At 43.0% G+C, this 25,772-nt stretch overlaps 1 protein-coding gene across 1 annotated transcript; it reads right to left on the bottom strand.

Annotated features, from left to right (window-relative positions):
• Positions 1 to 1,799: 1,799 nt before the first annotated feature.
• On the bottom strand, positions 1,800 to 20,426 carry Pgk1 (phosphoglycerate kinase 1). Its single transcript, XM_038316116.2, has 11 exons — positions 20,252 to 20,426; positions 14,043 to 14,093; positions 11,262 to 11,417; positions 11,003 to 11,147; positions 8,375 to 8,478; positions 6,747 to 6,866; positions 4,675 to 4,789; positions 4,286 to 4,465; positions 2,830 to 3,007; positions 2,500 to 2,598; positions 1,800 to 2,244 (listed from the first exon to the last, which is right to left on the bottom strand). The coding sequence occupies exons 1-11, from the start codon at positions 20,314 to 20,316 to the stop codon at positions 2,204 to 2,206; spliced, it is 1,254 nt and encodes a 417-aa protein (XP_038172044.1). The 5' UTR covers positions 20,317 to 20,426; the 3' UTR covers positions 1,800 to 2,203.
• Positions 20,427 to 25,772: the final 5,346 nt, after the last annotated feature.

Below are 25,772 nucleotides of genomic sequence, written 5' to 3'. Positions count from 1 at the left end.
GCCTGCCTCTGCCTCCCAAGTGCTGGGATTAAAGGCATGCGCCACCACCACCCGGCCTATTTACAGTTCTTTCAGCTTCTCTGAGCACTTGAACTAAGTATAGAAAGGTTGTTGGGGGGGGGGGGGGACGGACAAGAAGCATCAGCACTTAGGTAAACCTCTAGCACAATAGTAACATTCACTTACAACATCTAAGCTTCATCTGCAAAATTCCTGCTGCTCAAACCAGTTATAGCTGATACTGTACAGAAAAATGGTACAATGTACAATTAACCACAAATATGGAGAAGCATATAAACTAGAATGCAAAAGAATTAAGAAAATAACTGGAGTTTTCACAATTTCTGCTTAAGCAACTGCCAAAATAGACGACAGTGACAATGAAACAATGCCTTCAACTCTGATAAACTGATATTTCAGTTTCAAACCAAGTCTCAGATCTTCCTCCTTGGCAGTCTTTCGCAGGAAATTACTAAATCCAGATTTGCATAAAAAGTAAATCAGCCAGGTATGGTGATGCATTCCTGCCATTAGTACTAGTGGAGTGGAGGGGGCAAAGGCAGAGAGAGAGATCACTGGAAGTTCAAGGGCAGCCTGAGTTAGCTAACAATATCCAGGTCAGTGAGGGCTGGCAAAAAAGAAACACAATTAACTATCCAAAAGGAAACGTAAACAGAGAACTAGAAGGGAAAACAAGGTTTCAAAGGTAAAAAGAATCCCCTAGAGAGACACAGGAAAGCCCTGAGCAATATGGCTAAAACAAACCTAGGGTAGCCAGGAAAACTGGAACAGAGGCACCAACGATTCCAGATTTCAAAACTTAAAAAAAAAAAAAACCTGTCTGATGTGTTTCCATATACTTCATGTTCATACTTTTAGTGTATGTTGGGATGAAATAGTGCAAAGAAAATGAGAAAATTATTTTAGTTTTGAGATAGGGTCTCACTTTGTAGCCTTGGTTGATGTGGAACTCCCTATGTGCTAGGATCAAAGACTTGTGTATCATGCCCAGCAGGAATAAAATATGGCTGAAGAGATAGCTCAGCACTTCAGAGCACTGGTTACTCACTTCCATGGGTCCTGTGTTCAATTCCCAGCATTCACATGGTGGCTCACGACCACTCATAATGAGAGCTGATGCCCCCTGCAGGCCTGCAGGCATACACGTAGTTATAACATTGTAAACGTAATACGTTATTTTAAAAATGGCAAAAATATAGCATACTACATACATATACAAACACTTGTAATCACAGGGTAAACCTTCAGACTTGAGACAGGATCTGAAGACTGGCCTCTAACTCACTACATAGCCAAGGATGATCTTGAACTGTCCTATCTTCACTACCCATGTGAAGGAATTACAAGCAAACACCATGCTCAGACCCTTCATAATGTAAATTTCTGATCTAATTTACAGCAATGGCAAAACAATACTGAGAATGAAGTATATGTGTGACAGAGGCTGTTGATTTCATTCTTCGAAGTATGAAATTAATAGACATGTTTGAAAATCTCAGTACTTAGAACCATGAAATGGGAATCAAGAAGAAAAGCAATGGTCACACTAGGCAATGTGAATCAAGAATGGGAGGAATGAGGTGAGGCTTGTTTTGGTTGGTTTTGTTTATATCCAATTGTAAAACATTTATAGGCTTTCACTAAGTAATAGGCATCTGTCTAGTGCCACCTCCCCACTACTACAGCCAATCCTTCCATCAAAATGTAGATAGATACTTGATCCCATATGAAGATTCTAGTCTCACCCTTCCTAACAAAATATGACAGGAAAACTCCAGTTTCGGCGGACATCTTTATTAATAGATCATCAACTTCTCCAAATCTACAGCTGGAATTTCATCTTATTTCCATGCCGAGTCATGAACAGTGACAAAGCCAACCAGAGGCTACTCAGAGAGGACTAAGCTTTTATAGCTCACTTTCTTTTACAGGCAGAATATAAATAGATGCACTCTAGAATGCACAATGGCTTTAGTCACAATGGAATTTAAATGGGATCTTGAAGAATGTAGACAAATCCCGATGAAGTAAGGACGAACTGAGATGCTGTGCAACTGTTTAAGGGTTCCTGGTGCTGCATCTCGGTCACTAGCTGAATCTTGCACTAACACCAAATGGAGATGCGGAAAACACACTAAGTTGACTTATGGGTTGTGCACAGGAACCAAAAGGCAGGAAAATACTAAACATTGCTGAGAGCATCCACCCCAGGAAGGACTTTACCTGTTTTTGAGAGAGCACATACACAGACAGCATTACTTTAAGACCCACTAAGCTACAGCTGCCCTATTTTTCTATTGATAAAGTACGGGAGGAGTTCAAGCACTCCTGCATTCTTGGTCCCAGGTCAATTAAAACGTGTTCCTAGTATGCCCTCCCGCCAAGTGGATTGTAGGTGCTTTGTTTGTGCTATCTAACTAACGATTGCTACTGTTCCCCACCCTGCCTTCAAATAATCAAAACAGAGAATAACCTCACCTTCCAGGAGCTCTAGACTGGCACCACCCCCAGTGCTCACATGGCTGACTTTATCCTCTGTATTCCATTTGGCACAGCAAGTGGCAGTGTCTCCACCGCCTGTTGAATGAAGACCAGAGAAAAGGGTTTTGGCATCGGAACTGTAAAGGTTTGACCCAAAAGGTTGCTAGCTAATGAACTCCCCACTGCATCTTAAGAGGACTCCCTAAGAATGACACCTCCATGAACTATCAGAGATTTGGAAAATATTAAGGACATTCCCCCTCTGCCTCCCCTGCATAGAGCTCTGCCACTGCTGCATTAGTGTGAGAGTAGCACAGGACCCCTTACCTATGATAGTGATGCAACCCCTAGAAGTGGCTTTTACCACCTCATCCATGAGGGACTTGGTTCCCCTGGCAAAAGCTTCCCATTCAAAGACCCCAACAGGTCCATTCCAAACAATCTGCTTGGCTCGAGCCACAGCCTCAGCATATTTCTTGCTGCTCTCAGGACCACAGTCCAGGCCCTGGATGGTAGAATCAAGAGGATGAACCATTAAGAAAACTTACTACGACCAAATATCATCTCCACCAAAACCACAATATAAGGCTGAGCAAACATCCGGAGTTTCTATTAGAATCAAAATGTATCCTTTAGCCTGTGTGTAAACACCCTTTGACAGAACATTCTACTTTATGGATCAAAGAAGGGGAAACCTCATGTTGCTCAATGGCAGCCAAGCTAGGTGGTTCTCAACCTCTATCGATTCTGCTGTCAAACAAGTATGTGCTAATGTCTGGAGACATTGTTGGTTGTCACAACATGGAGCCAGCACAACTGACACCTTGTAGCTAGTGATACTTTACATGTGTCACAATGTAACAACGGCCTAGCCACAGCTAAGACTATTAGAGATGTCAATAGAGACTGACAATGAATCAGATAAATCACCTTCAATCCTTCAATGTATCATAATCTCCAGGAAGCCTTGCTCAAAAACAATGTATTGAATCCCACTCCTAGGGTTTCTGATTTAGTAGGTCTAAAATAGGGCTCAAGACTTTTATCTTTTTGTTTTGGGTTTGTTTGTTTTTAGCCATAGGATCTCACTATATACACTTGACTGGCCTGGAATTTGGTATGTTTACCACGCCCACCTCAAACTCAGAGATGCCTAGCCTTCCCTCCAGAGCAGGATAAAGATGAGTGAGTGCCACCATGCCTAGTCTGTATGATTTATGCTTATGTTCATATATGTGTTTATCTACATGTATATGGGGCCCAGAGGGCATTCGATTGTGGGGAACACACACATGTCATGTAGAAGTCAGAAAGCAACTTTTGAAAATCTGTACTCTCCTTCAGTTTAGCAACCACTTTTACCCACGGAGCCACCTTGCCAACATGATAGTTTTCTTTAAATGGCTCACAGTTAGCCATGTAATCCAGAACAGCTCAAATCAGGAAGGGGTAGAATACTATCTCCAGCATTATAGTGCTCGCTAAATAAACACTGAATAATATTTTAAAAGTGTGTTTGCTCTGTTATTGATAAAACAGCAGCAATCTGATAGCACCACTTATACTGATGGAATTGCCCTCAAGTATGGGAACATTTCCCATACTGAGTTCCATGGAGATTATTAATATAATTTGTTTGAGGGGCACAGCTCAGTAGCAGAGCACTTCTTAACATCTGTGAAACACTCAGCTGGATCTCCAGTGCCACAAAAAGTATCTGCTAGATGAATGAATGTTCCCAAGTTTCTGAGTACTTACATAACCGAACACATGATTGACTCACCATCCAGCCAGCAGGTATACCAGAGGCCACAGTAGCTTGGCCAGTCTTGGCATTCTCATCAAATTTGTCAGCAGTGACAAAGTCAACAGGCAAGGTAATCTTCACACCATTTTTCTCAGCTTTAGCCATGAGATCTTTCACAATCTTGGCTCCTTCTTCATCATACAGAGAAGTTCCAATCTATACAAAAGAGTCAAGGAGATAAAGTTCAGCATCTAAACTAAGAACATGACTGACCCAAAACAGACAGGAGCATAACTATATAGTAATACAGGAACAAAAGACAAGCAACTTCAGATGAGATGAAAACGGTTTTAGGACTCACATTAAATTCCCATATACTGCTATGACTAGAGTCATTTCACAGCCACTTGTCACTGGTTTCCTACCTCCATGTTGTTGAGCACCTTAAGGAAGGTAAAAGCCATTCCACCACCAATGATCATCTCATTGACTTTGTCCAACATATTATTGATCAGCTGGATCTTGTCTGCAACTTTAGCTCTAGAAGGGAAAGCAAGACTCATCACCACAAGCACACAATTTTTGAGTATAGACACAGCAGGAGATAAGAAAATGCCCCCAAATGGCAAAAGTACTGCCAAGCTTAGCCACGTTTCTCCAACACTCCATACTTTGAATAAATCCTTTGAAGGTAGCTCCGAAACAAGGGTTTAAAAAAGGATATTCTCGCTGGGCAGAGGTGGTGCACACCTTTAATCCCAGCACTCGGGAGGCAGAGGCAGGCGGATCTGAGTTCAAGGCCAGCCTGGTCTACAAGAGCTAGTTCCAGGACAGTATCTAAAGTTAAAGAGAAGCCCTGTCTTGGAAAAAAAAAGATTTTCTGGGGTTAAGGGCATAGCTAAATATAAAAACACTTGTCTTCCATGGGTAAAACCCTGCATTTGATCCTCAGCACCATAAAAACAGAAAAACAAGACCTTCCTTATCAACTGCACCCTCATCCAAAATTCAAAGTCCAGACTGCCAGATTAGTAACTGATGATCTGCATGGAAATGGTCTCCATGGACTCACATTAGCATACCTAGTCTCAGTATGAGGAGACGTGTCACTGTGTGATTTAAGGTATCCAAACCCATGCCAGGTTCAGTCTGTCTCTCTGCCTGCTGCCTGTAGACCCACAAAAAACAGTCTATTCTTTAGGGTTTGTGCTCTTCTTGGCTTCAAGTGTTCAGAAATCTTACAGCATATACCCTGTAGTTAAAGTAGACTGCTGTGTTTCAGTCTTATTCTAAACCTTGATCCTGCCAGCAGGTGGCATTCACTCCCAAATTCTAGATCTTCAGAAAACGTGTAAGGGTCAACCCACACAGCTCAAATGCTAATTTGAAGAGAAGCCAGAGGCCAGAGTCTGATGCTTTTAACTCAGTAAACAAAAGAGTCCATGTTTCCAAGAACCTTTTTGCAAGAAGACAACACAAAAACCTACACCCATCTGGGTTATTTTTAGGCCCCTAAAATAGGGCTCATGAAGCCTAGAGAGCAACTATGCTCCTCCGTGAAACTGACACCCAGTTCCAGAGTCAATTTTCATCAGGAGATGCTGAGTGTGCTTACTCATTTGGAAGGGAAAAAACCCAGGCCAGAGAAGGCTGCCCAAGCAGCTGTGCCACCGCTGTGCCACTGGAAAGGCAGCTTTCTCATCCTTCACTTCTGAATGTTTTTCGGTTAAACTATTATATTACACTTACGCACACACTGCCTTTGCCCATAAGAACATAAAATAGGTACATGATCTGGAGAGTTAAGTTCATAGTTATACCCCACCAGGTTATAATATATCAACTTTGAAACTGTTTTAAGAAGAGCCTTGAAAAGCTGTGGCACAAGTATGTAATCCTTACACTCAGAAAGCTGAAGTACGAGGGTCAGGGCTCAAGACCATCCTAAACTACAAAGCAATTTCAAGGCCAGCCTGGGGTATATGAGAACTTATCTTAAAGCGGGGGGAAAGCCTCATGACCACCTTCAAAGGCTCTCCATTTTTCCCTGTGGAACCATTTTCTGCCCGTCTCTACTCTCTTCTGTCCAACGAAGCTGACCTACATAGACCACATTAAGAGGCTCACATGCCTTCGGCATTCCAGATAAATTGGGCCAATAAGTGGTGTGTACAGGGAGTATCCTAGCAGAAAATTAAAGCAAAAGCACTTTCCTTGGTTCCCTCTACCAGATGACCAGTCCTCTATACCCTGACTAAAGACCGCCATTTTCCACCGACTACCTCTCTGGAATAATAGCTATCTGATTGATAGCTACTATTAGCCCCAAACTATTGAGGGACTTCCTTAAACCCCACCATCACCTCTCCACAGTTCCTTTATTGAATTCTCAGTTACCCAATATGATTGAGCTGGCTAACTATAAACCACCCAAGTTATGATCGACTCCCAGGATAACACTATCCACCAAAACATGATCCAAAAGTCTTCTTCATACCCTCCCAATATTGCCAGGAAGGGTCGTTCAGGACTCTCCAAAGCTTTAGCAAAGTAGTTCAGCTCCTTCTTCATCAAAAATCCACCAGCCTTCTGTGGCAGATTCACACCCACCATGGAGCTAGGAGGAAAAAAAAAGAAAACAATGTATTCAAAATCCAGTCAAATTCTACCATTTTTCCTAGACCCAGAAGCCAGGTCCTTACCACTAAAATGCTTTCACCACTTGGGATAATAAGAGACCATGGCTTCATCCCTTAGATACATTTCTGACTAAGTTTACAACCAAGGGTAAAAAAGAGCAATGGGCTGAGGTGGAATTTAAGATACCCAGGATCTGAGCTTGGTTCTGTGTAGCTGGGTGTTTTTGTGGGAATCCCAACAGTAGGAGCAGGGGTATCTCTTTAGTCTTTTGCCTGCTCTTAGGACTCTTTTCTTCCTCCTGAGTTGCCTCGTCCATTCTTGATGAATGTATGTGCCCAGTCCTATTGTAACTTGTTATGTCCAGTTGATATCCCTGGGAGGCCTGCTCTTTTTTAGGAAGGGAAACAGAGGAGTGGATCTGAGGAAAGGAGAAGTGGGAGGGAGGACTGGGAGGAATGGAGGGTGGGGAAACGATGAACAGGATATAATGTATAAGAGAAGAATTTATAAATAAAACAATAAAGTACCCAGTTACTGGCTAAGATCACTTGCTGCTCTTACAGAGGACCTGGGTTCATTTTCAGCACCCACATGGCAGCTCAAAACCCTATTAACTCCACCTCCAGGGGATCAGATGCCCCTTTCTTGCCTCTGAGGGGACTGCATGCACATGGTACAGATAAACATGTAGGCAAAATATGTTAAAAGTTTAAAAATACCCAGTTAATAGTTAACAGATCAAAGGTGGAATCACAGTTGATACGAAAATAGATATTTTGATAATGTTCTCAAATAAAAATTTATAAAGTTAAAGAAATCTCTTCCTTCAGCTTCATAAAATGTTTTACCACACCCAAACATTTTGTCTCTATTTCCACTTTGAATCAAGATTTAAAACAGAACAGATAACCTCAAGTAGAGATAAAAGTTCAAAGGATGCATTTGTCTTGGGATTTTCTTAATTTAAGTCATCCTAGAGTCCCCTGGAAGAAGGAATCTCTTGATCAAACTGACCTGTGGGCATGTTCGTGAGACATTGTTTTGATTGCTAATTGATGTAGGAAGGCCCAACCCAGGATGAGTGGTAGCAACCCTAGGCTGATGGGCCTGGAAAACTGGCTAGCACTGGAAGCATGGGAACCCATGCTTATTTTAATCCCAACATTTCGGATTCAAAGGCAGGTATATCTCTGAGTCCAAGGGCAGCCTGGTCTGCATAAGTTCCAAGCCAATCTAGTGCTACAAAAAGAGACTCTGCCTCAAACAAACAAAGAGTTAGCTGAGTAAAAGCCAGTGAATAAGCAAGTAAGCCAAAGCTTCCTTCCCTGATTTCTCTCGATGGATTGTGACAAACCACACAAACCCTTTCTCCCCATAAGCTGCTGTTGATGTTTTGACTTTTTAATCACAAGAATAGAATTTGAGCTGCTCAAGCATCCAAGATCACTGTATTCTGCCTAGTACTACTGACAAAGCTCTCAGTACCTGTGGGCTCGGTGTGCAGTACCAAAAGCATCATTGACATAGACATCCCCAAGTTTGGACAGTGAGGCTCGGAAAGCATCAATTTTGGCTGGCTCAGCTTTAATCTGCAGAAAAAAAATTGAAAAAGGAAAATTCAACATAGGAAATATTAATGGCTCCAAAAACAACTTCAAAAGCATTTCAGGCCACCAAGAATCCTCTTGAACATCTTAAAACCCTGAGTTAAAGCCGGGCGGTGGTGGTGCACGCCTTTAATCCCAGCACTCGGGAGGCAGAGGCAGGCGGATCTCTGTGAGTTCGAGGCCAGCCTGGTCTAAAAGAGCTAGGTCCAGGACAGGCTCTAAAAAAGCTGCAGAGAAACCCTGTCTTGAAAAACCAAAAAAAAAAAAAAACCCTGAGTTAGTAGGAAAAAGATTTACTATTAGCAGCAAGGTCTATTCCTTCTCCCAAATATTCCAGGTACCTTGGTCATTTCCTGTCTCCATTGCCTCCTGAAAATCGTACACACATGTACATACACACACACACACACACACACACAAACACTAAATACATGTGATAAAAAATTTCAAACTAAACAAAAAGAATGAGAGCAAATATGATAAATTGAAAATTTCATTGAAAAGATGCCATGGAAATTAATGATCCAGACATTTCTCATTTGGACCAGGCAATGGGTACAAGGGAGGTAATGTAACTCTAAAAATAACCATGTGAACACACTAAACAGCATTTAATTATGGGAGTGGATAGATGTCCCAGTGGGTAAGAGCACTTGCTGCTCTTCCAGAGCTCACAGTCGCCTATAAAAATAAGCTATTAAAACTGAATTTTGGGCTGGAGAGATGGCTCAGAGGTTAAGAGCATTGCCTGCTCTTCCAAAGGTCCTGAGTTCAATTCCCAGCAACCACATGGTGGCTCACAACCATCTGTAATGGGGTCTGGTGCCCTCTTCTGGCCAGCAGGCATACACACAGACAGAATATTGTATACATAATAAATAAACAAAATATTAAAAAAATATAAAACTGAATTTTGTCTTCATTTCGTTTGTGTCCAGTTTGAACTTATGACTGGTTCCTGCAATTTCAGGCATTCTAAGCCATTGAATTGAATAGCCAGTAAATTAACTAAAAGTCAGAGACTAGCATAGTCGGTTCATTGATTCCTAAATAAAACACTCCGTATCAACTTTCCAGTTGTGCTTGCCATTTCTAAGCACTACAGTTTGGGCATCTTGAGTTTCAGTTTAAAAGGGCACTAAATTTTAGGTTAGCACTTGAGTAGTACTGTAGCAAGACTGTGCCAAAGCATGGTAGGGCCAGCTCAGGGCCTATGCTGCTAAGAAAAGAAACAGAGTGGGCACACCAGATGACCTTAAGAAATGTCAGAAGTCAAAAGGGGACTGATAAATACCCTCAGAGCATCTTGTTCTTTCATCTTTAAAGACCCAAAGGGGAAACATGAAACCATGCTCAGTAAGGCAGTTTTAACATTCAATAATTGAGGTCAGGCGGTGGTGGCACACGCCTTTAATCCCAGCATTTGGGAGGCAGAGGCAGGTGGATCCCTGTGAGTTCAAGGGCAGCCTGGTCTACAAAGTGAGTACCAGGACAGCAAGAATTGTTACAGAGAGAAACCCTGTCTCAAAAATACCAAAAAAAAAAATAATAATTGAAGTCTGTTGTCAAGCCTAGTGACCCGTCTTGTGGATTGTCTACAGCTTTTGACAATGGCATGTGAATAGATCCAGACTGCATACAATTGCAATTGACTACAGGACCCACAGAGCCTCCAACATTTTACTATCTGGTTCTTTGTAGAAAAAGGTTGCAGATCTAATTGCCTGAACTATAAAGTCCAGCATCAGTACCACTAACTTAAACAAAATGACTGCCTGCCTGAAACCCAAGCTTCTTACGCTGAGATTTGTTTGCTTAGGAAATGAGGATGACATCTGTACCTATTTATCTTACAGAGACTCAAATGAAAACACTACATTTCATGAGAGAAAGCCTTGAGTCAGGTGAGAGACCAGGCGGAGAAACCCAGCGCTGGGAAGGTGGAAGAGAGCAAGTTCGAGGTCATAGTAGTAGATTACATCTCAAGGTGGAGACCAGTACATGAGCTACGTGACACTGTATCTCAAACCACTCCTACCCCACCCAAGAAAGAAATGCCTTAAATCAAATGCCTGAAGTAATCTCACAATGACCATTACATTCACCGAATACTCTGGTTACCAGAGCATTCAAGTACTTTGCAAAGGCATTTCAAAAAGTGAATAGGAAGAGAGCTTCTGCGGTGCTGGTCACATTTCCTTCCCTCACCGGGGAGTGATTATATAGTGTGTGTACTCTGCTCTGTGACAACTGGTAACTCATCACACTGTGCATTTAAATAACTGTTTTGGTTTCTACAGTGCTGAGGATTGTACCGGGACATTGCACACTACTCTGAGTTCCATCCGTGGCCCGCATTTGTACATTTTTACAAGTATGGTATACTCAGTTTCAAAAGGTGTCTGGGGAAAAAAAAAAATCAAGGTAAGCTTAAACTATCCTTTACTTGTGGCCTCACACAAATTCAGATCCTAAGGCACAAGAATATCAAAGGCACAGGGCCTACCTTGTTCCCAGAAGCATCCTTTCCCTTCCCTTCTTCCTCCACATGAAAGCGGAGGTTCTCCAGCAGGATGACAGTGCCAGCTGCTGGGTTGGCACAGGCATTCTCGACTTCTGGGCCCACACAATCCTTTAAGAAGAGAACATCCCTGTGGGGAGGGAGGAGCAAGCAATGAAGACTGGAGCAAGCTGAAAGCAGAGAACCAGTGACAGCAGGCCTTACCTATCCCCAGAGCTCACCAGCACCAGGACCCTGTACTTACTTGCCCAGCAGAGACTTGAGTTCTGCGGCAACCGGCTCTAGGGAGTACTTGTCAGGCATGGGAACACCATCAGGTCGGCCCAAGTGGCTCATAAGGACAACGGACTTGGCTCCATTGTCCAAGCAGAATTTGATACTTGGGACAGCAGCCTTGATCCTATAAGCAAGAGAAAACATTAGACAGGAACAACGTTCTTCCTAGGAATTAGTGAGAACCATTTTAAACAGTAACTTTGTATAATACAAAGTTTCCTCAAGTCTGAGGGTTGCAGAATTCAGGTTTGTATTCAGAAGACAGACATGATAAAAACTACCACCTGGAACTACACAGTCTCATCATAGACCTGTTCCTCATGTAGAAAAGAACTTAGCCGACGGAAGCTGCAGTCTACAGCAGGACCTGCAGGGAAGGTTAGCCCTTGGCTTCTAGGGGCTGGTGATGCACAAAGCCTGGCATGCACAAAGACCAGCAGCAGCAGAACAAACTGCACATGGTGCTGCACACCTGGGATCCCAGCCCTCGGGAGGGAGAAGAGGATCAAAGTTTAAGATCATCCTCAGCAACAGCAAATGTGGCCAGTCTGGAACACATGAGACCATGTCTATAAACCATCAACCTTGGCTCTTAAAGCGTCCCCTCCATTCTCTCGAAAACAACTGTTCACTGTTTCCATCCTCTGGATAAGCCAGGCAATGCACGACCAACACCTGCTCCCTTCTCAAAGTCTGAAATGTGAGTAGTTGCTAGGTAGAGGATACCTTTGTGACCAGAGTCACTTGGCATGAACCCAAAGGAAATGAAATTAGCATACAGAAAGATATCTGCACACCCAAGTTTATTGTAGCATTGTTCACAATGGCTAAAATGAAGACTTTACCTCGTTGCCCATTAGCAGATGAATGGAGGAAAAAGTGAGGTATCATTCAGTCACAAAAAATAAACTCTACATATACATAAAATAAATTTTTTAAAAAATCAATTTGGGACTGATGAGATGGCTCAGTGGTTAAGAGCACTGGCTGCTCTTCCAGAGGTCCTGAGTTTAATTCCCAACCAGCACATGGTGGCTCACAACCATCTTTAATAGGTTCTGATGCAGCTGTACATAAATAAAAAGAATTTAACATAAAAAATAAAGAGCCAGGTATTAAACTATATGCCTGGAACACAACACCTGGAAGGCTGAGGCAGGACTCCAAGCTCAAGCTCAGCAAAAACTGACACCTTGTCTCAGAAAAATGTTTTGAAATAAAATCCTTTTAATTTTCTCAAAGCGACAACAGTGCTTCTACACAGGCACTGGAGAAATTGCTCAGTGGTTAAGGCTTGTAGCTATTCTAGAGGACATGCATTCATTCACTTCCCAGCAGCCATATCAGCTGGCTTAGTGTATCTAATACCCTGTGCGCTCCACAGGCAACTTAACAGTGCACCAATCCCCCCCCCCACACACATACATACATACTCTCTCATATAAAAATATATCTTTACAAAGACATTCTGCTTCTGAAGCTCGTATCCAAGACACCAGGGAGGTAAACTGACTGAAAGTGTTCCTTCTGAAGTCTTCTGATTTTTTTTTTAGAAGGCTAAAGGCAAACCAAACCTTCCCACAAAAAATACCTCATTTGGGCTACTGAGAACAAATTCTGGCAAATCTACATGTAAGCTTAGAAATGACTGATATTGCCGGGCAGTGATGGTGCACACCTTTAATTCCAGTACTCAGGAGGCAAAAGATCTCATTGAGTTTGAGGCCAGCCTGGTCTAAAAAGCAAGTTCCAGGATAGTTACAGAGGAACCCTGTCTTGAAAACCAAAAAAAAATTGATATTAAAATGCTTCTCTTGCAGTTTGTTTTGCAAGTCAATTAACCTTTAACTTTGATTTTAAAAAGTACTATCTCCAAGTTCCTTGAATATTTTTTTAAAAACAAGAACTTCCTCAGGATGTTCTGCTGATAGTGAAGGATTTTTTAGGGGGAGGGTAGTCTGGAGTTTTCTGTTTGGTTTTGTCTTAAGATATTTTTATTAATTCTTAAGAATCATACAGGGCTGGAGAGATGGCTCAGCGGTTAAAAGCATTGCCTGCCCTTGCAGAGGTCCTGGGTTCAAGTCCCAGCAACCACATGGTGGCTCACAACCATCCGTAATGAGATCTGGTGCCCTCTTCTGACATGCAGTCATATATGAACACAGAATATTGTATATATAACAAATAAATATTTTTTAAAAAACAGCTTAAAAAAGAATCATACAATGAATGTTTTATTAATTCTCAAGTATTATACAAAACCCCCTCACTCGTTTTGGTTTGTTGGGGCAAGTTTTAGGATAGCCTAGAATGGCCTGAAAGTGGCTTTGCAGCTCATGCTACATGACTTCCTACACCCAGCCTTCCAAAAACTAGCACCATTAGACAAGCTAGAATTTGTTTGAATTTTTTTGAGACAAGGTCTCTCCATAGACCAGGCTGTCCCAGAACTCTCTATAGACCAGGCTGGCTTTAGTCTCAGAGATCCACCTGCCTCTGCCGCCCAAGTGCTGGGATTAAAGGCATGCACCACCACACACAGAATAGGTGACTTTTTTTTCCAATAGTTTTCATAAATTGAGAATAATCAAATTCACATTGACAAGAGAGCAGGCTAGTATAGAACCAAACAAAGTCTTATGGCTTCAGTTGCTGTATTCCCCAGCATGTAAAGAAAGAAATCTGCATCCATGTACATCCCATGTACTCATACATCTTAAACCCAAGCCGGCTTTAGCAGTAATCTTACCTTTGGTTATTTGTTATCTGGTTGTTCTTCATAGGAACATTGAAGTCCACCCTAGAAAAGAAAAAGGCTTCATTTTCAGAGCCATGATCAACTTCTTGGTACCTCAAAAATTTGAACCTCAAAAGTTCAAATCTCACCTTTAAAATAAGAGGCATTAAAAGAAGGTTGGAAAGATGGCTCAAGGGGTACAGACACTTGTTGCCAAGTCTGAAAACCTGAGTTTTATCCTTAAGTCCCATGCAGTGGAAGAAAACCAACTCTTGCAAGTTGTCCTCTAAACTCCACACCTGTGCCTTGATATGTACATGTCTATGTACACGCACACACACACACACACACACACACACACACACAAAATGTCATTTTAAAACTATTAAATGAAGACAGTACTCAGTCACTTGGAAGGGAGTGATCATAGTGATAGGGATAGGCCAGATGATGATTCTGCGGTATAGGTTCATGTTCTTGAACTGCTTAAACAAATGTGCTCATTTCAAAGAAATTTGAGTATGTGGAAACCTTTTTAGATATGTAGCAAATAATTTTTAAAAAATTTCAAACCACAAGAACTTGTCCAGATCTGGGAAGCTAAAGGTGATTACACATAAATGCATACTTATTTTAGCCTGGTATTCTCTATTTAGCTTGGTGGTATCTATAGCAGTCTGTGGGGGTGACAATATGTAATATACCTTGAGATTCTAATTCTTTTGACATTGAATCTGGCTCCTTGTGAAAACATTCCCCAAAAGAAAAGAACAAAAAACAGATCAAGAGAATTTCATTTCATTCTTTTCAGAGAATATCTGGCACACTAAGAATAGGAAAAAACCTAGGCTCCAGTATCCAGTTGATGTAAGTCACTTTCAAAGAACCTGAGGAAAAAAAGGAATGAAATAACAAACAGGCAAGTGGAAGGCAAGTGATTAAAATGAAAGCTAGTAATATAATGACCTAACAGATTACTGCCTTATTCTTTTCTGTGGTGGTGCTGGGGATTGAACCCAGGGCCCTGGCCACGCCAGACAAATCTACAGCACACATAGATCCCCAGCCCCATTTTACCACTAGGAACCAATTCCTCTGAACTATTTCCTGTACTGTGGCTGATTTTAATGTCAAAGTTTTGTCTGCCATGATTGAAACAGACTCATTATAAAATCTAGCTTGCTTTCATTTCCTGAATAAATGCTGAAATTAAGTATTAGATTACTGCACCAATACATCCACCAAGACTATTTTTAATTCATTTTTCTTTTTTGTGGGGAAGAGTGATTCTAGACAGGGTTCCTGTGTTGCCCTTGCTGTCCTGGAACTCAATCTGTAGACCAGGCTGATCTCAAACTCAGAAATCCACATGCCTCTGCACCACCACTGCCTGGCTTATTAATTTTTCTTAAATCTGAGACGTGATTATAGTATCTAACTCATAATTAAGAGAAACACGTTAGTGAATGATAGAAGGCTTAGAAGTGGCATAGTATCATGCAAGTGTTGGCTGTTATTATATGTTAATGACTCTCCAAACTATAATTGTTATTTGACAGATCAACCATATTAAAATCATTACTGAAAAAACACCTAGGGACTACGATATGGCAACAGGACTGCTGCTGTCCTTGTTGTGAAACTCCCCTTTGCAAAGCTTTTCACTGCTCTTTCCTCCTGTCTGAGCAGTGACCCCAAGTCCTGCAGACCACAGGTTTCCTTCATGCTCTGAACACTAATCCGCCTCACCAAGGAGTTAAAGGGACATAGTCCTTGATTCGGATTTAAGAAAGCCTTTAAAATTAAATGGCACTATGCCTCTGAACAACGAAATACACTCTTAGCTGGTTTCTGGCACCTCAGGCATCCTCTTTAAATATCCTGAGCAGGTCCTTGCCAGACTTAAAGTTCAGACCAAAGTGGATCAAGTATCCTATTTCCATGAGCCTCTCACAGCCTCCCAGGAAGGCTAATGGACACAAGGGTTAACTGCATAGGAGAAACAGCGCTGCCACCAAAACCTAAGAAGGAATGCCTTTGGGCAGAAATATCCCAACCTCTGTGGCTTCGTCCAAGCTCTGCTGGCATCAGCTCACTTATGAAAACTGGATTAGCTCTCTCACTGCCCTCTTGATCACTTCAACCTTTACCAATCACCCCTAGACTCACAACTCTGCCTGCACTAGCTTCTCTTCTGAGGACTCCAAAGCAGGGAACAGCCTTCCCTACACATCCCACTTATTCCTATATATAATGCGCACCTTTTTCTCCACATCGCAGGAATACTCAAGCTTTGCCTAAGGACAAGGTCAAGTATCACTACATATACCAGAACAGCTAAATTAAAAAAGACAACTGTAGCCAGGCAGTGGTGGCTCACGCCTTTAATCCCAGCACTCAGAGGCAGAGAGGCAAGCAAATCTGTGAGTTGGAGGCCAGCATGGTCTGTCTACAAGAGCTAGATCCAGGACAACCTCCAAAGCTCCAGAGAAACCCTGTCTCAAAAAAATGACAACTACCAAACTTGCAGTGACAATCTGTGCCTCAAAAACCCAGGTTCATCCACCCTTTGCTGATAAGCCAATTTGAGCCATCTTTGTCTGTGTAAGGTGTAATATTGCAGGAAAATAGCCCAAGCTTTTCTTCTCCCAGCATGAGATTCCTGTTTTAATCGTCTGATAGCTAAAATATCTCCAGCCAGTCAGTTTTTCTACCACCCAGTACTGGTGAGGATGCAGAAAAACTGACCACATTGCTAGCAGGAATGTGAAATGGTGAGCATCTTTGGAAAGCTATCTGGGGATCCCTCAAAAGGTTAAACATGAGATCGCTCAGTCGCAAAATGCTTGCAAGCCCAATTCTAGGTGTCTTACCCAAGACCCATGTGGTCAAACCAAGACTGACACCCCTCCTCAAAAAAAAAAAAATCCATAGCAGCTTCATTTGTAAAAGCCCCAAACTGGCAACAACCCAGATAGCTAGCATTCAATGGTTGGGTGAATGATTCAACTACGATACACCCATACCGTGAAAAAGTATCCAGCAACTCAAAGGAATATACTGTTGGTACATGGTACCAACTTGGATAACTATTAAACGAACATTAAGTGAAAGAGTGCAATTCCAAAAGTTACACTCTATCTGTATATGCCATGCTTTTGCAGTGACAAGTATTAAAAGTAGAGCACAGGTCAGAAATCACTGGGGATTAAAAGTGGAGGGCATGATTAGAACCAAGTAACACAGAGAGGAGACGACTTGGTGGTGATCAAACAATCCTATATCTTGCTTGAGGCAGTGGCTATACAAATCTACCTGTGATAAAACGCTAGAGAACTAAACACCCTTTACACCAATGTCAAATTCCTACTTCTGACTTTGACCTACAATTATGTGCTATGCAGCCATGGGAAAAACTGAATTGCTGTACAATCTTTGCAATTTCCTAGAAATTTGAAATTATTACAAAATATTAATTTTTTAAAACCCACTAAGTTAGAATATCAAGTCTTAAATCCTAGCCCTTGGGAGGCAGAGGCAGGTGAATCTCTGAATTAGAGGCCAGCTTGGTCCAGAATGAGTTCCAGGACAGCCAGAGCTACACAGAGAAACCCTGTCTCGGAAAAAAAAAAAAAAAAACCAAAAACAAAAACAAGTCTTTATTGAAATCTCCCGGTTTCAAGGCCAGTTAGCTCTACTAAACGCTCAGAGGAACCATGCCCATTGGTGCCGCGTGGTCTGACTGCTAAATTACACCCGTGTGATTCCATTTTCTTTCTTTCCACCAGGACTGTTGCTTTGCAAGTCACAAAAAAACCAGTGAGTTTGGAAAAAAATAATTTAAATTAAAAACAAAACAGGAAGGTAAAAGAAAAAGAGAAGTACTTTACCAGCAAGCAAAGGATGACTGGTAACCTGTGAGTGGAAAGAAAGGAAATGACAGGGCAGAAATCAGCGGGAAATTTACTCAAATAACCTTGCAAAATCAACATGAGTTGGAGGGATGGAAAAAACTGCTAGTGGAACCTGGTAGGGTTTCTGGCTATTTTAATGCTGCTCCAAAAGGAGCTGGGGTGTGACTGAGTGGGAGAGCGCTCAAACATAAAATACCTACAGGCTGATTCCCCAGCACATCAAAAATAAATTACCCCAACAAATCAACTTCCCTTGCCAATTCAAACCAAGGGACTAGACAAGTTAGGAGACAAATATCTATCCTTCTACAGGGCAGAAAGGAGGCAAGGGAAACAGCCACTCCTCCAGAGGCACCATTTTTGAAGCACTGCCAATAACTACAAAGCACTGAACAAGAAGGTATTGAGCTCACCAAGGCATGGCCGCCCAGACTGCTCTAAATATCTAAGCCTACAATGCAACTCCTTATTCAAGAAGCATTAATAATGCGCAAACAAAGCAACTTTGCCAGTGTGGCCTTAAAAACAAGTACAATGTATCCATACAAAAGGAAGAGATTGTAAACCCCGACAGTCTATTTCAAACTGTCCCTGGGTTATCATATCCAAGAGTTTTAGAGAATCTAGTTCAATAACCTTGAACATCTCCGTCCGCAAAACTGGACTAGTCAATCATTTCAAGACACAAGGCTAACCTGTGTTAAGTGAAATTTGACTTGGTGCAAAGGGAGAAAAAACTGTTTCCTCCATTCTTACCCCCAACCAGAGTTAATTCCTTAACTGTAAGCCCCAAACTGCAATTACAGAAAGGTGACCAACACAATGTCCCACTGTCTTTCAGCGGCTGCATGCATCTGGAAGGGCCAGTCTCAAGCCAGTGGAGGTACAAGTTATTTTAAGCCTTATTAAGCTAGTTGCAGGCCAACATCTACCTTCTTAGTTTCACGAGTCAATCTCATTTCCTTGGAGCACCATGAAGAGCTAGAACCTGCCCTTTAACCCGAGGGTGGCTGGGATCTCTACTCCATCGGGATTACAAAGGTCTGTCCCATTTGAGACATGAGTGCTTTGCATGAGCACTGGGTTCTGGTTATCTGCACAGCAAGAAAGGGTCACCTGCCAAGTAATATTGGCTACGATGAAATATGTGGCTGTACAGTTCTCTAACTCCTAGCTGGAGAGGTAGGAGAGCCTCTGCTCCCTTACACGTGTGTTAATATCTAAAAGATGCCCTCATGCGAACTGGCCCAAATTGTGAAAGGGACCAGGATTACGTCATTCACACGCTGCCAATCAATCAACTGCTTCCAAAAAAGGTCAAGCCGGCAGCAGTCACTGCGATTATCTATGGCCCTTCAAAATTACCATCCTTGAGTCCATCACTTACGAGTTCATCACTTACGTATCTCACCATCATCCTTCACTCCTGAAACACATTATAAAGTAAGAAAGGCAGAAAGGTGTCAGTGCCATACACGCTAGTAAATTCTGTCAGGTAAGGGAGAAGCCAACTTGATAAATGACCAGGGATCCACGTGTGCGGGAAGAAGAGTGCCATGTGCGTGGAGCCTTCCTCACTTTAACTAACATCCTGCTTCTCTAGCCACCTCTGAGGGTGAGGTTAGAAGCCTCAACTCTGGGCGGCCACACCCTGTATGTGTCACAACCCTGATGCAAACCCCAAGCAAGGCCAGGAGTCCAACGGCAAGGTACGGCAGCAGAGGCCTGTTATATAAGCTGTACAGAGCTTCATCCAGTGGGCCTCACCCTCCCACCCACAATTCTTTGGGGAGAGACCTCCACTCCTCAGCATTTCGAGCAACATCCTCTGGGGAAGAAATCATTTTGTACCGGGACCAATGAAACGTGGGCGGTTTCGAATTCGTCAGAAATGGTCCAAAGACCGTGGGGGAAGGGAAATTAGCTAAATGACCTTTCAAGGTCCCTCCACTGGGGCCTAGAGATTTACAGGATAAGTATTAGGTCCCGTCTCGTTACAGGAGATGAAGCTGCATTTCAGAAACGGGAAAAGCATTGACTCCTGAGAATCTGAACCCTTTCTCGGTGGGATCCACTCCCTAAAGGACACTATTGGTCGCTTTTTATGCTAGAAGCAGTTAGGAAGCATCAAACCCGGACAGTATCCGCCCCAACGGGGTGAGGTGGACACCCTGCTCTGCTAACCCAAGACCCCCGAGACCCAGCTGAAAACTAAGCACAACTTAGGGTGCACGGAAAAGCGTGCTTGCCAGGGCCAGAGAGGCTGTGCTAGAGCCCGAGGGCGTGAGAGCCGCAGTACAAGATTACCTCATCACGACCCGCTTCCCCTTTACGTCCAGCTTGTCCAAAGTCAGCTTGTTAGAAAGCGACATTTTGGCAACGCGGTAGGATCAAGAGGCTCGGTCCTGAAGAAGAGGAGACCACTGCGGCGGACGTGCGCTTTTGAAGCGTGCAGAACGCCGGGTTGCGGGAGGACCAGAGGGCGCCCGCCCCGCCCCTGGCTCCGCCCCTGAGCCTGCCCTTGGACCCGCCCCTTCCCGGCGCTGCTCCCAGAGTATGAAGCAGCAAAGCTGCTATTGGCCGCCGCCCAGAAGGCCGGTCCGCTTCCATTGCTCCGAGGCGCTGTCCATCTACAAGGGACTGTTGGGACGTGCGACTTCCATTTGTCACGTCCAGCACGACGCGAGCAGCGGGGGAACCTTCCTGACTAGGGGCGGAGTAGAAGCGTTCGCGGTGGGGCCCGGAAAGAAGGGAGCGGATGGCGCCTCAGGGTGGGCGTGGAATGTGTGCGGGGCCAGATGCCACTAGTGCAGCCAAAGTGCCCAGCCCGGCTGCTAAACAGCGCATGCTCCGGACTGCCTTGGGAAAAGCAGCACCCCCACCCGGTGGAATTCCCAGGGGGCTTTTCAAAATCTTTGCAAATACCATCTCCTTTATCTTCTGCTTTCTCAGCTCCCAAATGGAATGCTACATAAGGCCTTACTTAGTAATGGAGATCTTTCAGAAGTCAAAAAAGGACCAGGTCCTCTTCCCCCTTTTATAATAAAAGGTACAGTGTAATTGCTGTGGTTACTTTATTCATTGTAATGGCGAATACGTTCAGCATGTGTCATGTTAACTAACAATGCTCATAAAACGTCTAAGTACGCTCTGTTATTAAAGATGAAGTAACTGATGGACAAAGGTTTAATGTCTTACGTACGCATGATAACAGAGCTTCTAAGTGATTATTTCAATCCTGGGCCACTGGGACTTAGACTCCTTTGTGAGTGTAGCCTAGTGGTAAAAAGTGCATGCGATCCAATCTCCAGCACTGGAGAAAAAAGTCTAAATCACTACTGATACTTATTTGGACTAAGGATGCAAGGTAAACGCTTGCCTACGGTTCGAGACGAGGCAGCTACTTAATGAAAGGCACGTGAGAAATGTAAGCCCTTCCCCCTCATTCCCCTGGTTTTCGTTTCCACCTCTCCCACTAGCTGACACCCAGGAGAAACTGACCAGATCACCTCTGGAAATTACTATATTATGGGAAGTAACTCAGACATTAGCATGTGTTTTCTGTCATATGCATGTGTTATATAAGCATGTGTGTGTGTGTGTGTGTGTGTGTGTGTGTGTGTGTGGAGAGGGTAGATACAGGTCCACAAAGCGGGGGGGGGGGGGCGGTGTTAAGAGAACAGGGGGAGAAAAAAGGTAACAAAAGACATGTGACATGGAAGAGACAAAGAATTTCGGGCAACTGTGGAATGCTGACAGCCTCCAATTGGTTATTCAATACTAAGTGGTCTGAAATTGTATACAATCGTATACATACAAGTAACTTTATACAGAGTGAGATGGTTGTAATTACATATTTAGGTACACACACACACACACACAGAAAGCAGCCATGAATTGGAGAGAGGGACTGCACTTTTACCTGCTAAGCCTGAAATAACAATGAGAAACAGCCTAAGAGGAGAAGGCTTTGAGAACTGAAAAACAGGAAAATAAAGAAATCTGCAATTATACGTGTGAGGCCAGATATGGATCAGAGCTTTTGGGTGTTGTAACAATGTTTAAGACACAGTTTTCATGTGAGCAGAACTGAGACACTCTTCGTTACCGTCAGTTCCCTCACCAGTAGCTATTCCCTTCCTTCACTGCTTGCAGAAATCCGATTTAATAGCGCGTTGGTATAGTGACCAGTGCTCAGCAAGGATAGGCTTATGTCCTAGCACCAAGGGATAAATCACTGGTGACTTAAGTCTGAGTCTGGGAATCCCATCCCCCACATGCCCTTTTGTCACACATTAGTCTGGGAATGGGCAGTGAACCAACTTAGGTCAATGAGATAAAAGGAAAGCCTGCTGTGCTGAGAAACAACAGAGAACAGTGAAGAAAAGCCAGGCCTGTACATATATTGACGCATTGCTAGTTAATAGAATGTTAGGAAGTAACTATGGATGACTTCTACATTAGGCCATAAATCTCTCTCTTTTCCTCCCCCACTTCTCCCCTTTCCCTCCTCTTCCTCTCCCTCTCTGATCTTTCATTCTGGGGACAGCAACTTCCATGTCCAATACATTTAAATAGTTTTATGGGGTAGCCCAGATGGTGAGTCTCTCAGATCACCTTTAAACAACCAGCATAGAACTGAGTCCTGCTGCCTGCAGTTCTGTAAAGGAGCTAGCTTGGAAAGGGACTCTGGTGCCCCCAAGGCCAGGTTTCAGATGTGAACCCCCAAGTCAAGCTTTCAAATGTGTGTCACCAAGGACAGCATGTAATTGCAATCTCAGGAGGAGCTTCAAACTAAAACAAATTTAGCTGTTGTCAAATTCCTGTCTCATAGAAAGTATGAGGCAATATTTATTGTTTTGAAGTACTAAACTTTGAGATACTTTCTTACTCAGAAACAGACAAGTAATAGAGAGTTTCAGCAATGAATTTGTTCCGTAAAACAAAATAATCACCTAAACAGTGATAATGGTGAACTCAAATTACAGAATAACAGAGCCCCTGAAGACATTAGTGGGTTGCTGAATTTACCAACCACAGCACTATTGTACCACCTGTCTTTCTGGTGTGTGAGTAATAATTTATCGAAGATAATGCTGCTTGCAGCTGAAAACATCTCGGGGGAATTAAATGGTATTCATATAATCAAGTAGAGATTTTTGTAAATTTTTTTTATGTGGCCCAAGCCATCCTCAAATTCATGATCCTCCTGTGTTAGGCTCCTGAGTGCTGGGATTACAGGCATATACCACCACATCTGACTACACATCCATTTTTAAGGAGATTTTCACATCTGCTAATATTGGAGGTAGATAGTAGAGGCTAATTCTCTCACTGAGAAATAATAGAAAAGCTGGAATTTTTGTAGGGACCAGTGCTGGAAGCTATGCCAAGGACTGAACCCAGGGCCTCACACTCACTGGGAAAACATTACAGCTTTTTTTAAAGTTGTTCAAGCTGGACCTGGACTTGAACTCACTCTGTAGCCCAAACCAGACTTAAATGTGTGATTCCCTTGCCCCATTGTCCCAGGTACTAAGATTGCAGGAATGTGCCACTGGGTCCAGTTTAGCCAAAAACTTTAAAACATTAATTTTAAAATGTTAGAAAACTACCAAGGGCGATAGAGGGTTATACAACCAAAATTTAGGAAACACCAGGCAGTAGTGGTGCACACACACACCTTTAATTCTAGAATTTAGGAGGCAGAAGCAGATGATCTCTCTGAGTTTGAGGCCAGCCTGGTCTACAGAGTGAATTTTAGGAAGAGCCCCAAAACTACACAGAGAAATCCTGTCTCAAAAGACCAATATATTTATGAAAAACCGTGTGTGTGTGTGTGTGTGTGTGTGTGTGTGTGTGTGTGTGTGTGTGTGAAAAAGTAAATTTGGGGCTTCAGCCAATAAAAACCTGGCTCCCTCAAGTCATTCTCTGATCTCACAAAGCATGTTGTAGTATGCACATATGGACACACAGACTAACAATATTTTAAAGAAGTAAATCTGTAATTTGGATTATTTTCCTACATGCCACGTGCTAATTCCAGAAGAGGCAACTGAGACTGAAAAGATGAACAAAGCTTCAGTTAGATTCCTAAGACTTCAGAGTCCACCAAGTAGAAGGAGCTATGATGGTTTAGACAAGAATGGACCCCACGGGCTCATATATTTGGATGCTTAGTTCCAGGGAGTGGAACTGTTTGAAAGGATGAGGATTAGGATGTGTGGTTTTATTGAAGGAAATGTATCAGTGGGGTGGGCTCTGAGGTTTCAAAAGTTCATGCCAGGCCCACCCAGTCTCTCTCCCTCTCTCTCTCTCTCTCTCTCTCTCTCTCTCTCTCTCTCTCTCTCTCTCTCTCTCTCTCTCTCTCCTCTCTCTCTCTCTCTCTCTCACACACACACACACACATGCTGTGTGTGTTGTGTACATGCAAGCACCAGGGTAGATGTCACAGGACAACCTTCCGGAGTCAATTCTCTTCTTCCACCTTGTGGGCTCTAAGGATCCAACTCAAGTCCTTGTCCTTGAGAGATTTTTCCCTAATCTGACTTAACAGGATTATAGATTAAACCCAGTTCTTTGGTGGCAAGTGATGGAAATCCAAAGTTGGAGCTAGTCAAATGGTAAACTCTGACCCTGACTGAAGTTTTGGTCCAAGGAGCTAATTTGTCAATTGTAGTTATCTGACCACTTGACTGGAGGTGAAGATCCTTTCCCAAGATGGTGCTCACATGGATCTTGGAAAGAGATCTCAGTTTCTTAACAACATGGTCCTTGCCATAAGGCTTAATGAGTGTCCTCATGATAGGAGTTGAGTACTCCTCAAATTACAGTAGCCATTGTTATTCTCTCTCTCTCTCTCTCTCTCTCTCTCTCTCTCTCTCTCTCTCTCTCTCTCTCTCTCTCTCTCTCTCTCTCTCTCAATGTCATGCACCTTCACCTCATCCAGATTCCAGTCACTGGGAATGAATCACTAAATCCAATCCCCACTGGGCTGGAGAGTTAGTGGACTTCACCTTTTTTTCTTTCATTTGGAGTTTCACCTCTTAAAAATAAAATAGAGAAGATCTTTTTTTTTTTTTTTGGTTTTTCGAGACAGGGTTTCCCTGTAGTTTCTAGAGCCTGTCCTGGAACTAGCTCTTGTAGACCAGGCTGGCCTCGAACTCAGAGATCCGCCTGCCTCTGCCTCCCAAGTGCTGGGATTAAAGGCGTGCGCCACCACCGCCCGGCTTAGAGAAGATCTTTTGACTATTGAAAACTACCTGACTCTTTTCTTGACCCTTTTTTAACACAATATTTTTATTGATTAATTGGGAGTTTCATATAATACTCTCCAATCACATTAACTTCCCAGTATTACCAGGTCCACTACCCCCACCCTTGAAACCTTCCCCGCCCCCCCCAAAAAAAAGAAAGAAAAGATACCCAGTCCAATATGTGCTGCCCATATACCCACTGGAGCATGGTCAAACTCCCAGTGGGCAGCCCCTTAAAGATAACTGAGGTCTTCCCCATCCCCACCCCCACCGGAAACCATCATCTGTGAAGAGTGGCACTTCAGGGTCCTGTTGATGACTGCAGACTCACAGTTGAGAATGAGAGACACCCAAGGTTTCTGTGACAATTCCCCCCCACACCAAAAAAAAGAAACAGTCTAGACAGGAAGCCATTGAAGGAACTCTTAACTCTTTTGTTGCCAAGAGCTGGGTCTGATGAGATCCTGAAGGCATTTCTTAGCCCATGAGGAAGAAAACAAAAGGAATATTAAAGACAGCAAAGTTCAGTCCCTCTGACCATTGCCTATACTTATACTCATATCTCACCTATG

The sequence above is a fragment of the Arvicola amphibius genome, chromosome X (genome assembly GCF_903992535.2).
Source record: "Arvicola amphibius chromosome X, mArvAmp1.2, whole genome shotgun sequence".
Lineage (NCBI taxonomy): Eukaryota > Metazoa > Chordata > Mammalia > Rodentia > Cricetidae > Arvicola > Arvicola amphibius.
Note: the sequence above shows the minus strand (reverse complement) of the source record. Positions and strands in the feature narration are given on the sequence as shown.

Bases quoted from the DNA above. Each gene is read 5' to 3' on its own strand.
- Pgk1 (XM_038316116.2), bottom strand. From the start codon at position 20,316: ATGTCGCTTTCTAACAAGCTGACTTTGGACAAGCTGGACGTAAAGGGG. The intron at 6,867-8,374 runs GTACTGAGAGCT...TTTTCCTCCTAG, and splicing joins ACTGCACACCGAGCCCACAG to CTCCATGGTGGGTGTGAATC. The intron at 4,466-4,674 runs GTAGGAAACCAG...TCTTTTGTATAG, and splicing joins AGGTGCTCAACAACATGGAG to ATTGGAACTTCTCTGTATGA.